Source organism: Somniosus microcephalus, chromosome 11 (genome assembly GCF_052327205.1).
Source record: "Somniosus microcephalus isolate GS21.2 chromosome 11, FLI_Smic_1.0, whole genome shotgun sequence".
Taxonomy (NCBI): Eukaryota; Metazoa; Chordata; class Chondrichthyes; order Squaliformes; family Somniosidae; genus Somniosus; species Somniosus microcephalus.
Genome location: NC_140997.1, coordinates 201023609 through 201036990, shown reverse-complemented (window position 1 = coordinate 201036990; position 13382 = coordinate 201023609). Strand labels below are relative to the sequence as shown.

Sequence of the window (13382 nt, the reverse complement as noted above, 5' to 3'; positions counted from 1 at the left end):
CATGCTAATACAGTGTGGACTGCCGATTTTGCAAAATGTAGCTTGTGTGACTTGATAGAGATTAAATTCTACTATAAACATAGTCTTCTCCATGACGTGATTTAACCCAGTAATCATAGAATTGCAGAAACGTAATGTAGCCCGGGAATTATTATGAAATACATCTGGAAAATAGTAATCGGCATTTATATGTTGTTCGCGCACATTTTCTTTAAAAGAAACTGTTAATACAACTAGATTATTGATTATTGGTAAGGAAACGTTCGTACTGGAGAGCTTTTCTAAGCTTCCGGAATATCAAACGCCGTTAGAATGTTAAAGTGGAAGTTATATTGACTAATTGTCCCATGCTGTTGCCCTTGAGCCATGGTTTTCCCTGGAATACCGTCGAACTTCCCAGTGCGGGTCACTTCCAATTGCAAACACATGTTGTGCAGGTATGACACTGCTGCAGTGGGCATATTGACTACCCACCCACAGAGTGTGCCAACAGAGCATTACAACTTAGAAAAGCTGCCAACTGCTACAGTATTGTGCCCATGCTGGATACGCACTGTCCATATTTGTGGAATTAAATAATTAGATGTGTTCCATAAACTTCGTTCCTGGTCGTAATAACAATTGTAGGGACCTGCTATAAGCCTCAACTACAATTCAAAAATAATCAAAGTAAAAACATGGCGTTCCAGCTAATTTCGTGATTTTTCTAACTTTGATGTGAATTAAAAAGCAATATACAATATAACAAAGATGGAAGCCACGCTTTGTATTATCAACAGTTGACATCGTCTCCTTCCAAAAATTGTGCGCTATTCGCAAGCTGTCTAAAGTGCTTTAAGCCAGAAACCCATTGTAAAAATGTGCAGTTAAGACGATGTTAAATTAACATCACAATTTTGACAATTGCATGAAGATTTATCCTACTTCATGAGAATCAGGGGACGATTGTAAAAGTTAAGTTTCTCTACGCCGATCTAAATTCTAACAAGGATTGTCTAGTGAATAGCGGGTGCTCAGCGGCGCATGCATGTGTTTGCTCGTATATAAGGATCCTAATTTCTGCCCCAATGAAATAAGAAAAAAAAACAGCATACTTTTTTCGCTACACAGATCCATTCGCTATGTCGAACAGCACTGGCAGAATCGGCCGAATGAGAACGTTTTGAAACGCTAAGCATCTCCAAACAGCCGCAATTTTCATAATCCTGCCTCTAATACTCCATCATCAACAACAACAACTTGTATTTATATAGCGCCTTTAACATAGTAAAACGCCCCAAGGTGCTTCACAGGAGCGTTATCAAAAATAAATGATCTGCACCCTTTCCTAAGTGTCCCAGGACAGGATCCTTGCTGATCTTCTGGTGCAATGGCTTGTAGCAATTCTTGAGCTTAGTCGTGCCTTATAACAAAATTAGCCGATTGGATGGAAAGGACACCTTTACAGGTGTCGCAGTATTTTAATCAGCAATCTTCCTTTTAAAAAAGTCAATCGGCCAGTAGTGACTAATAATATCTGACTGCTGTAAGTATGCGCATAATATACGTCACCAACACAAGAACTGTTTAAATGTATCGATTTCTTACGTTTCCTCATCTATCACTTATAAAAATATAGAAAATTTATGAAAAAACTGTACTTTTAAAATACAGTTTCAACTTTAACCCAGCATAGTGAATCTAGAAAATACAGGCTTTCATACCTTTCTTGTCATGTCTCTTAAATTCAATTGAAATACGTGTGTTCTCGCACAACTACAGTCTGCTGCAACCATTCATCTTACACAGAACATCTCGTCTAACTGCACAGCTAAGGATACAGCTCTTAACTTTGTTGGTCGTATTCGAATTTTATTATAAGGCAATCGGCGCGTTGGAAACGTTCTATTAATGCAGCATTTTAGCGCAAGAGACAGCTTCAGGAGTGAAAAGGCCACCTGGTTAAAGAATGAATCACAAGCACAATGCGTCAGGAAGACAGATGCTTAGTCACTTGCAGTATATTTTATTTTTCTTACATTCGTTGCGAATGGCAACCAAATTAATTACCACCTGCAGGGTTATTTCTTACATAAAGAGTTAACACCAAAAACGGTGTACTTAAATTGTCCTCAATATACTTTAACTTAAATATAGAATCCCAAATGATTTTTCCCTCTGCGGTCTGAAAAATGATTATACATTGCATGGCAATATCGCACACTGATAATAATAGAGTGTGCACATAATGCACTAAGTGTGCGTGTAAATAAATTGATAGCTGTATAATTCTATAATTCGTGATGGAGCTGTTTCATTTTCCAGGCAGTTTAAATAAATGATTTTCTGTTGGTATTAGGCTCCTAACACGCAACAAGAAAAACGTTCGATCCCGTGTCATCATGTGGGAAAGGAATTCGTAGCATTTTGGGGTTCAAGGAATATCTCTACTTGTTGAAACTTCAAAAACACACGAACCTCGCAATTATGATGCTTTATATGAAAATACATGTGGCTCCTTAATTGATCATATATTTTGTCACATTCACTCCTTCTATGAAGTTATTTACTTTCCATATTTTGCTAATATACAGCACATATTGTCACTTATTACTGTACCCGTCAAACTACATTCACTTTCCAGTGCATAACTGATCTGCCACTAGAGTCTCCTTTCCGTATTTTAACTTTATTACTAATTGCACACTGTATTGAAACAATGTGAAAGATGTTGTGGATACGTTTTAAATTGAAAAAAGATAATCACACAAACGTGACAGTCGAATCAAGCAATAAATAACTGTGCATGCGAAATATGCCACTTCCTCTGGGAAGAAAACACGATTCACTCTGTGAAAAGGGGCTAATAAGGCCAAAACCAAGCTAGAGTTCTGTGCTGAAATAAAGAATGTAAAGCTATCAGCAGTGATTGGTCTGCTTGAGGTGGTAGATTTATATATTCATTTCTTTTCTGCGGTTTTCTTCGTATCTCACAGTGAGACTCCACCTAGTGCACAGGGTCCAGAAACATTGTTGCGCCTGAAAAAAACGGGATCCAACTTTCGCGGCCGCCAATTTGATTTTATTACCAATAATAAAGTTATGCCAAGATTCAAGATTCACAGGTTTTCCACCTGGGATAGTTCACGTCTTTTGACACTGCTGTTTTTTGACAGACCAAAAAAATAATATTCTATTGCTTTAACGGTAAACAGAAACGCGGGCTTACATTATAGGAAGCTACAATTCATAGGCCTAGAAGTGCGGATGCAACGCATCGGAGTGAACTGCGTGTAATGCATGCGGAGCGGTGCATTGGGTTGTCCTCGCAATCAAATTTAATGACTGTCAGTGATTTTGGAAACTGAAAGAGTGATTCACCTGAGTTTAAAAAAAGCATTTATCTTTGCGAGTACAACAAAATTCAGAAGTATCAATATTCAAATGTTTTAGAAATGTAAAAGGTTTGAATTGAGGGAGTAATGATACAAACAGTTAGCAATAGACTTGCTTCCATTCGTGTAATCAAAGGGAAAGTAAACAGGGCATTAATCAAAACTTGCCCACGTGTCAGGTGCCCTAATTACGTTACAGGCATAATACATTATCCTGACACTTACATTTACAAAATATATTCTAGGTAATGTTCTGGGGCTTTATAACTTAGGTTTAAAATGGAAAGAAAATCACCCGAGTCTATCTGGACAGAAACATGGGATGTGTGCAGGGGCCCTTTTAATTACTTTATTTAACGTTCTCTTTTAACTTCCGGGTGCTATACATTGCAATATAATTGGAAGTGCCATAGCATTCGAATCCGTCATCAAGTTTCGTAATTAAAACATTTGGTATAGCTAGTGTTTTATTTGGCTGAAGTGTAGTTTGCCATTAAAATATTTATTTTATATTGAAGCGGTTATTTCGAAATGTATCACTGGGTGCGATTTAAAACAATCTCTCCTTTACTCTAATAATTGACATGGGAAACCAACATGATTAGAGAGATTTTCAGTCTTCAATTTCACGTTGAGATGCATATCAGAGCTGCTCTTTATTTATTGAGGTTTAGTGAATGCGAAGTTTGTTCGTAATTGGCAGCTTTCGATCGTTCCGTTTTAAGCCGAGAAAAGGAAGAAAGTATAAGGATTGATGCAAGTAAAACAAATACTTTGTAAAAATGAAATAAAACTATTTCATAAATGAATATATTTCATAAATATATTATAAGAACATAACATATTCTGGAGTTTTAATGCAGCATTTACCCCCTTATTGTACTGTGTAAAATGGCTCGGAAGATATCAAATTCAGTAACAAATTGTCTTAAACACACCGTCCACTCATGCGCTTTGCACTCAATTATTATAACATGTACCAAACTGTAAAAACGCATTTTTTTGATTACAGTGGAACTTCATTATAGGAAGTTTGAGAGATAGAAGCTGCCTAGGAGGCAACACGCCATTCCGGGATCCCCGTCATGGCTGCTTATCATAAAATTCCCACTTTCCTTTGGACATCGGTTTCTGGCTGCCTGCTATTTCAAAATATGTGTAATTCCAGCTAATATTCGCAGGACGAATTATTTGTGGAAGATTTCCATTTGACGCCCTGCATAAAATAAAAAAGGAGACTGAAATATTTGCAACACCAGGGTTGGTGCATTTTTCTTTACAAGCTGGCTTGCCCGCGAGTTCGGACCCGGGGTCACAGTGTTGACAATTGCTAACAAGTTCAATGATAATTGTAAAAGTCCTGTCAACAATTCTTACTTGCGCAAAACAAATTGGCGATTCCTCCTCCCCCCCCCCCCCCCCCCCCACCCACCACACATTTAAAAGTAAGGCATATAATTATTTGATCCTCACATGGTGCAAGTAAAAACGAGCCTGTTAACATATTTGTTATCAAAACATCACACGAAGTGCCTGGCAGTCATTCAGAAAATGGACAAAAAGGAAAAAAAAGTATCCGAAAACCCGTATTTCCAAATGAGCGGGTCGAGCGCCACTCACATTGTTTTAACATGTTACGGGGCTGTAATTGCCAGGAAATAATACTGAGCCTGGCATAATGCATAGAAAAAAAGTGCAAGACTGTATTTTTGGGGGGAGGGGATAAATACCTCCTTGTGATCTGACATCCATAGTCCTGCCGATCTAGGAGTTAGGTTTACAGGGATTGTGGCTGTAGAAAACAGTATTATATTTGGCCAACTGGACGGGACCAGTTGCATCCTAAACTTTGGACTTCAGACTACTTTAATGGCTCGCAATTTCCGCAAATCAGAAGGCAATCAGTATCTCTGTTCCAAAAGCTACATTGCCAAAATCTTGGCATGCCCTTTATGACTGAGCATTCAATAAAATACGGCTCCTGAAATGCATTCGATGTGTTACTGTAAACTGTTCTGCTATTACTTGAAACTCGTCTGGGAATGGGGCGATCCGCGGAGAGCGTGTCTGTACACAAGAAATGGGGTCATTGCAAAAGTCGCGTATGAGCATGAAGCTTATTTATTGTTTTGATATTTACAGGACGAAGCACTGTATTGCGGATAACCATTTCTCCCCGCATTGTGTAGCCCTGCGGTAGTCATGTGCACGGCGCAGCGCAAGACAAGTGGCATTGTGCTCAATGTCAAACCTCCATTTTCACCATCCGAAAGTGGCCCCTTTCGGGAGGGAGCACCACGTGACATCAGGAGCTGAATTGTCGGGGCAATCAGGCTGATTAAAAAAAACACATCTTCATTTAGTTGTTGTGCCATATTGCGCTATTGGCCGTGCAACTGGTTAGAAAACCTAACGAGGCAGAGCAAAGTAAATAAATCAGAGCTCTGCGTCGTCCGTCCTACGCCCTGTTTCGGAGCACACACATCCAGCTGAACAAAATCAAAATTCTTTTGTTATCTGATGGCTTTCAGTAAAGTGCGCTAAATAGCCAATAACTGCAGTATTGGAAGAAATGGCCATACTAAGTGAAAGAACTCATTGCGATCGCAAACGTTACAAATGGTTTCATAATCATGTTTGCCATTGAACAGCACCGATTATTACCATTTCTCTTGTGCATTTAAGTTTTGGTTAAATTCACGCTGTTTAATAAAAGTGGGACGTGCCGGGTTGGAAGCGGGACTCGGCGCAGGGTTTGCGAGCAGCCCAACCCTGACTCCTGTGATTGCAGCCGGGATGTTTTCCAGTTAATGAAGAATGAGGAGAGCAGCTATAGGCTGTGTGAAGTGCTGGGTGGCTCCTTCCAGGGCGGAGAGAGAGAGAGAGAGAGAGGAGAGGGACGACATCACGTGAGTTAATGATGTTGCAAACCTCCCAACTCTCGCTCTCTCCCGACAAGATCGTACGGCTCCGAAATCCGGAAAAGCTGCAAATCAGCACAAGTGAATAAGCGACAAGACGACCGATCGTGCTTACCGACTCACAGAAAGGATCACGCTCTTTAAAATGACCACTTTCTTTGCATCCTAAAAGAGAACGTGCAAAAATGAAGCTACTTGTTGCGTCGAAATGAAAACTCGCTCTCGTGTGCAGCACTGAGCAACTTGGAACTTGTGGAATTCAGACACCAGCCGCAGTCGTGAAGGGAAATCAACCTGCATTATTGGTGCTTTTTTCTCCTCTCCTTCTCAGTTGGATTGTGGCATAAAGAAAATGATGCAGCATCCCCTGGAGCTGGGTGCTCATTACCTGCCTCACGAGCCGATCCATGATTACAGGTCACACCGATACAGGAGCTTTATGATCGAGGAGATACTGACTGAACCCCCGGGCTCAGGCAAAGCCACGAACGGGGGAGAGCTCCTCAAATTCGGGGTCCATGCTCTGCTCAACAGTCGGCCCTACCACAGCCATCTAGGTAGGTGGCAAAACTTTCCTAACTCTGTCTTCCTTTATGTAAGTCTTTCTCGCCTTTTATGCAGGTTGCATTGACATGATTAAAACGTGGTTTCCAAATTACTCTTCTCTGCTCCCTCAACATATTTCTATTTGGAACAAATTACAAGTATAGTCCACAATATGAGTTAGTGCCCAAACACGCCAGTTGGGTTACTTCACGGATGGAATAGCCATTCTCCAACGATTACATTGTCAATTTAATTTAGCTTTAGGTCGTGAGTGGCATGCAGCGCGCAATAAACAACACACAATAAAATATGTACACACATTGAAGCAGAGAATGAAATAAATGGAAGCAAAGTAATGAAATAGTAGATCACAGTAAATATTTTGAAGAGGCCTAGGAAACGAGGTGCAGCAATCCAGGCAATGAAGAAAACCTGCCCGAGCATTGTAAGCAGACCGCCAGTTTGGCATTATACAATAAATGTTGCATATGTTTCACATGGTATCTGTAATCTTAACAAAAATATATCCAGTGTTTAATTTTCTCTTAATATTACCTAAGATCCCAACCATATTTCTCTAGAATAAACAGTGTGTCCCCGGGTCGGAAATATATGGTTAACAACTATTCTAACCCCAAAACCCCTGTATAATCGCAGCATTTATTTTGAAGCGGGGAATCTCACCCCTTCCAAGACACAAACACACACACAGGCATAAATGACCAGTATTGTACCAAACTTTAACCAACATTCTCCCAAATCAACCCTCATTTAAACTAGTAAACGTTTTTTTCACAAAAATGTCACACACGAATACTACAATTCTTTTAATCCAGATCCTGAGTAATGTCATTGCACATTATGGAAATACATTAGTGAATGATGTGGTAAATTGAATAATTTCCTGTTTCCTACAAGACAACTGGCGTATAAAGGCAACCTTGTAGTCCTGCTGCAATAGAGAGTATTTATGACTTATTATACTTAGTGCTATAAAGGAAGGCAAATAATGAACAGTTTCCTATAAAGGGTGCTATCTAATTTTAAAATGTGTAGTGCTCGATAGTAATTAATTTATCAGCCATTAAATGGCTGATTTGAAGAATTGCGAAATATTATTTCCCCCAAAAAGTAAACAAAGTCTGAATATATTTCAGATATTGGTGTTTTTTTTATCTGATTGTTTCATATCATGACGGCGTAAAGCAAGCATTATAGGAAGACGGATAGTTACTCGTGAAACTAAAAATTAAAATAACATCGTACTTGCGTGTAACCAAATAGCACATTGAAAATGTTTTTTTTTAATACTACAATATTTCACTGACATAGGCATCAGTCTCTTTGTTAAATATACTGCGCAATCATGAAATTATACCTTGTATAGACGAAGGCAGGTTTAATTTGAATGCACTTAATTACAATCTTTGAGTTCACTACAACATTGGCAGTAACATTTGTGCCCGAAATGCTTGCAGCTGGCCTGAAATCAGATCACGCTGGAGTTTTTAAGTTCCCGCTGGGTCCGATCTCGTGTAGCCTTGCCGCTCCATTGGGTTCAGCGTTGGTATCCGGAGGATCGAGTCTGCCCACCGGCCCCGGAGGTCCCCATCTTCCGCTAGACCTGCATCTCCGGTCAAAGCTCGAACAAGGTCCAGAACCAGGAAACAAGGCAAAAAAAGGCAGGAGGAGCCGAACAGTATTCACTGAACTACAACTAATGGGACTCGAGAAACGATTTGAAAAGCAGAAATATCTATCAACGCCGGACAGGTAACTTTGAACATTTTCCCTTTATTAAAAATACAAAGCATAACATTGACACTTTTTACAGACATATACAACTCAACAGAGAAAGTTAGTTTGCACTCTTCTGCCTAGTAACATCTAAATTTATATTATTTTAAACATTTAATTTATATTATTTTAAACAGTTTAACTGTTTATTGCATTAAAACCTGTTGCTTTTAGATTAGAGATCGGAAAAGTTCCCACCATCTCCCCCCTTATAACCACTTTTCAAGTTGTGATCATTTTTTTGTATCTCTTCCCTTCCCCCCACCAATGAACAGTAGGGGAAAAAACAAGATTAAACAAACGAGGGAAAAAAAAACACAAACTGATTGAACAGTCCATGCTAATCAGCAGTCAACAGTGTCTGAAACATATACATACAAGTGTGCGGAGCCAGATCAGACATCAGCCATTTCATCGATTTGACATTGACAGTGACATTCTATCATTCCCAACAAATAGTCTCCCCACAATCTAAACATGCAGATGAATTAATAGCAATTTGTATATTAGAATATTTCCTTCGAGTTTCGTATGAGTATTTTCGGGGCGGGGAGTGGGAAAGGTAACAACAGGCAGTCGAAATGCAGTTTAGTTTTTAGCGACACAAGCAGTTGGAGTGCAGTTCAATTGATTTTCAAAGCGCAATGTTCATTTCCAAGTCTACAGACTCTTCAAAAACGTGAAATAATTGTAATGGCAGATTGATTAACGGGTTCATGTCTATTTGAAATACATGATATTTTGATTTGCCCCAAAATATATTTACTTCTATATGTTTTAAATACAGAATAGACCTAGCAGAATCTTTGGGTCTTAGTCAACTTCAGGTGAAAACTTGGTACCAAAACCGAAGAATGAAGTGGAAGAAAATAGTAAGTATTCTATTTAATGAACGTTCAATAACGAAACCCCTTCCTGGTAGTGGTTTGTTGCTAAATTATATTTTTATTTAAAGGTATTGCAAGGCGGAGGCCTGGAGTCCCCGACAAAACCCAAAGGTCGTCCAAAGAAGAACTCCATTCCGACAAGTGAACAACTTTCAGAACAAGAGAAGGTAAAAGAAGCCGAAAAACAGATCGAGAATTCCCCATCACCTTCCGAAGTTAATCAGGAAGAATAACGCTTGACGGTGGTTGAAACAAAACTGATTTCCATACTGCTGGGGTGATGAATTGTTACAGACTGACCTTGAAACGCCAGCGAGCCACGTGTCTACCGATTTTAGCGCGTCATTCATGTGGAATTTACACCCAAACTGTAAATGTCAGCTCCACCTTTGAATTAAACTGTTTTCTCTCTCTCCAAACACCAGCTGATGGAACTTGCCGCTGACAGATTCACCATTATTATATTTTAATAAGTAATTAGTCGCACTTGGAGATTGGATCAATTTGCCGTTGACACGGAAGTTTGTTGCAGAACGCATATCCGGTTTTATGACATTGTTTTCAGTCCCTAAGTGAGATTATCGAGAAAGAAACTGAGAACTGTTTAGTGGATCAAAGTGATCACATTTCCCTTCGATTGTACGTAATTTAGCATTTTAGCGCCTTTCTTACACACGTTTTGGCTACATAAAATTAAAGCTCAGAATCGTAAGTTTTACACTTTACAGTCTTTCAAACACGTTCTGCTATTTTTTTTAACAAAATGTCAGTATTGTTGAGGGAGATGCAATTGTCGTGACTTATATTTTAGGTTTCAGCCTACAATCCTGTGGTGCCTCTCTGTCAAGTTAGTTTTATAAATATTTTGACCAAACCAGTTTGCTAGTAAGTACAATATGTTATGGTTCAGTGCAAAAGAGCCACAGCTGCAGTAGCAGATTTGAAGTGTTTGTACCAAGTACCGAATTTATAAATGATTTCATACACTTGTGAAAGATAGGAGAAACTGTAAATAATTCTTGCAGCAATGACTGTGGCATAATGCCAAGAAGTGTGTCTTATGCCTTTCGACAAGAGAAAAGTACAGAAACTTTGATATCTAATTAAATGTGCTTGTATTTTTTAAATTTATATTTCCGTTTATACTACCCTGACACGGATACCAACAATAAAAGATTAGTCAGTCCTCGTATTTATATTTTTTATTTTAACGCTTTGGTTTAAAAAAAAATATTGCGCGCGTTCAGACTGAAAAATATATTAAACCATTATATTTAGACATGGGTTGGTACTTTTTACGTGCAAGTTTAATCCTCAGGGCGCATGCTGTAAAACAATGTCATATTTATATTAAACATATCCCTCACAGCATTCCTTCCTTAAATGTTACAGCGTATTATGCATGTCATTGTTTAGCCGGCTGGAATGGTTTAGATACATAAACCACAAACGTGCAGTGGATGTTAAGCAATTACAAACGGTTCGGATTCCACATAGCACGGAGGAAAAGGTATTCAGTTTAACCTGATATTTAAATACTTGTAATTTTATATATAGTCAGTCTTATTTGCAGTTAAGTGCAGCTCTTTTTACATGCTAATGCAAATCATTGCTTTCCCTGCAACTGTTCACTTGCAGTCTGTGCCCGCTTCCTTCGCCGATCCTAACCCTATGGTTCCCTTTCGAGCCAGTCCGCACGCTGTTTCAATTTTAATATATATTGGTAGCTGCCACATAATAAAACAAGAAAAGTTCTGATTTGTATTTTTCTCCCCGCCGATAACTTCATACGATTGAAATCAAACAGCTAGACATGGCTATATATTCTGACTGAAACCGATAGCAAATTGGTGGACAGTCCAAATTTGAATAATGCTTGTCAATGTAACATTATGTTACAATAATTAAAGACGCAAACAATCTACTTCTGCTGCTTTACGCTATAACTAGCTCTGTGTAGAAGTGTAAAGGCTCACGGAAATTGTTCGGGCCTTCAGCTGAAACATTTGACGTTCAGAAGACAACTTCTGTTTCTACTAAAGGGGGCGGGGGGGGGGGGTGGATGCTGACAACACCGAATTGCTGCTGTATGCAGGACATTGCTTCACCGTTACGGGTCTATGATTTGCTCTTAAGTGGTCCAGTGCCACATGACCTATGCCCTGTTCAATTATTCAAAAAAAGTTAAACATCTATAAAAGTCTGTCAGTCAAAAACATTACACATTAATGATATGTGATCTACTGGAACAACAAGCATGCGGGACTCCTGCAGGTAGCAGCCGATGTAGAAACAGCATACTTGGTATTTTCCATTTCTGTTAGCTTTCTTATTGAAGTTTTAACATGCCAATCCAATTTTGGATTATGTAAAGATATGACTACTTTATGAAAATAATCTATACACTGTATATTTGTGGATTACTGCCAATGCAAACTTCAAACAAAAAAACTACACTAATTTAAACGATTAAACAATTTTCTCAATGTCTGACATCTCTCAGTTTTCCTTAATATTTAATAGGGGTATTTAACTAAAAGTGCTTCGACTTTTTATTATGTCTACTGCGTGGAAAATAAACGTAATTCGAAAATCCTTTAATTGTTACTCCTGAAATGTAACTGCAAGTTTAGGTTAATAATAATAGAACACGTGCTATATCTCTGTTGTCAGGGATAATCAATCCGAACCTAACATTCATTGCCTGTAGTGTAACAATATTATTGTAGTAAGACTGGATTCTGGATCACGTATCCAACTGTCCGGAGGTTAAGGACTGAATTCTGAAGTAAGGTGCTTTACATAATAGGGTACAAAGTGTATTTGCAAGTTTATTTCAAAGACAAACTCCGACGAATGGCACCCAAATAACTGTTGCACTACAATATGTTGAAAATTGAAAGCGTTTTAAATAGAAAAATACAAATAAGGCTAAAGATATCCACCCGCACTCCGAATCATAAACCTTTAACTCCACGTTGGGCCCATTCTGCGCACTCCGAATCATAAACCTTTAACTCCACGTTGGGCCCATTCTGCGCACTCCAATCATAAACCTTTAACTCCACGTTGGGCCCATTCTGCGCACTCCGAATCATAAACCTTTAACTCCACGTTGGGCTCATTCTGCGCACTCCGAATCATAAACCTTTAACTCCACGTTGGGCCCATTCTGCGCACTCCGAATCATAAACCTTTAACTCCACGTTGGGCCCATTCTGCGCACTCCAATCATAAACCTTTAACTCCACGTTGGGCCCATTCTGCGCACTCCGAATCATAAACCTTTAACTCCACGTTGGGCCCATTCTGCGCACTCCGAATCATAAACCTTTAACTCCACGTTGGGCCCACTCTGGCTAGTCTGATTCTCCAGTGTTCACGTGACACGCACACCACACATCTGGAAACTCAAATTTGAGAGATGAAAAGGAAATCACTACATTTCGACAAAATCAACTCCGAAAAGTATGTTCGTTAATTAAAAACTGTTTAAAATGAATAACGACACTGTCTTATCAGTGTAGGCAGAATGATTGTCGGTGGGCCGGTTTAAATTGAATTATCTTTAGTAACTCAATCTAAATATTACCAAATGGGAAAAACTGCTCTGGTTTTACTATGTTATACACACTCACACACACACACGCACCAATAGACGAGCAGCTAACTGGAATAACGAGAATGAATTCCTCATATTCCTGAATGAATAACAGGCTAGAGACGCCAATACCCATCAAAGTAAAAAAAAAGTATTTGTCCCTGAAAATATGACATTCATATTTGATTTGAAAATCAGCATGGGGGAGGATAATGTGGGAATATTAACTGCGACTCCGTGTTTAATTAAGCTAGGA

At 38.9% G+C, this 13382-nt stretch overlaps 1 protein-coding gene across 1 annotated transcript; it reads left to right on the top strand.

The window, feature by feature from the left end:
- The first annotated feature begins 6045 nt into the window (after nucleotides 1-6045).
- barx1 (BARX homeobox 1) lies at nucleotides 6046-10804 on the top strand. The gene is made up of 4 exons (XM_086002293.1): nucleotides 6046-6852; nucleotides 8320-8614; nucleotides 9426-9510; nucleotides 9594-10804. The coding sequence occupies exons 1-4, from the start codon at nucleotides 6648-6650 to the stop codon at nucleotides 9756-9758; spliced, it is 750 nt and encodes a 249-aa protein (XP_085858419.1). The 5' UTR covers nucleotides 6046-6647; the 3' UTR covers nucleotides 9759-10804.
- The last annotated feature ends 2578 nt before the right edge of the window (nucleotides 10805-13382 follow it).

Bases quoted from the DNA above. Each gene is read 5' to 3' on its own strand.
- barx1 (XM_086002293.1), top strand. From the start codon at position 6,648: ATGATGCAGCATCCCCTGGAGCTGGGTGCTCATTACCTGCCTCACGAG. The intron at 8,615-9,425 runs GTAACTTTGAAC...TTTTAAATACAG, and splicing joins TATCTATCAACGCCGGACAG to AATAGACCTAGCAGAATCTT. The intron at 9,511-9,593 runs GTAAGTATTCTA...TTTTATTTAAAG, and splicing joins GAATGAAGTGGAAGAAAATA to GTATTGCAAGGCGGAGGCCT.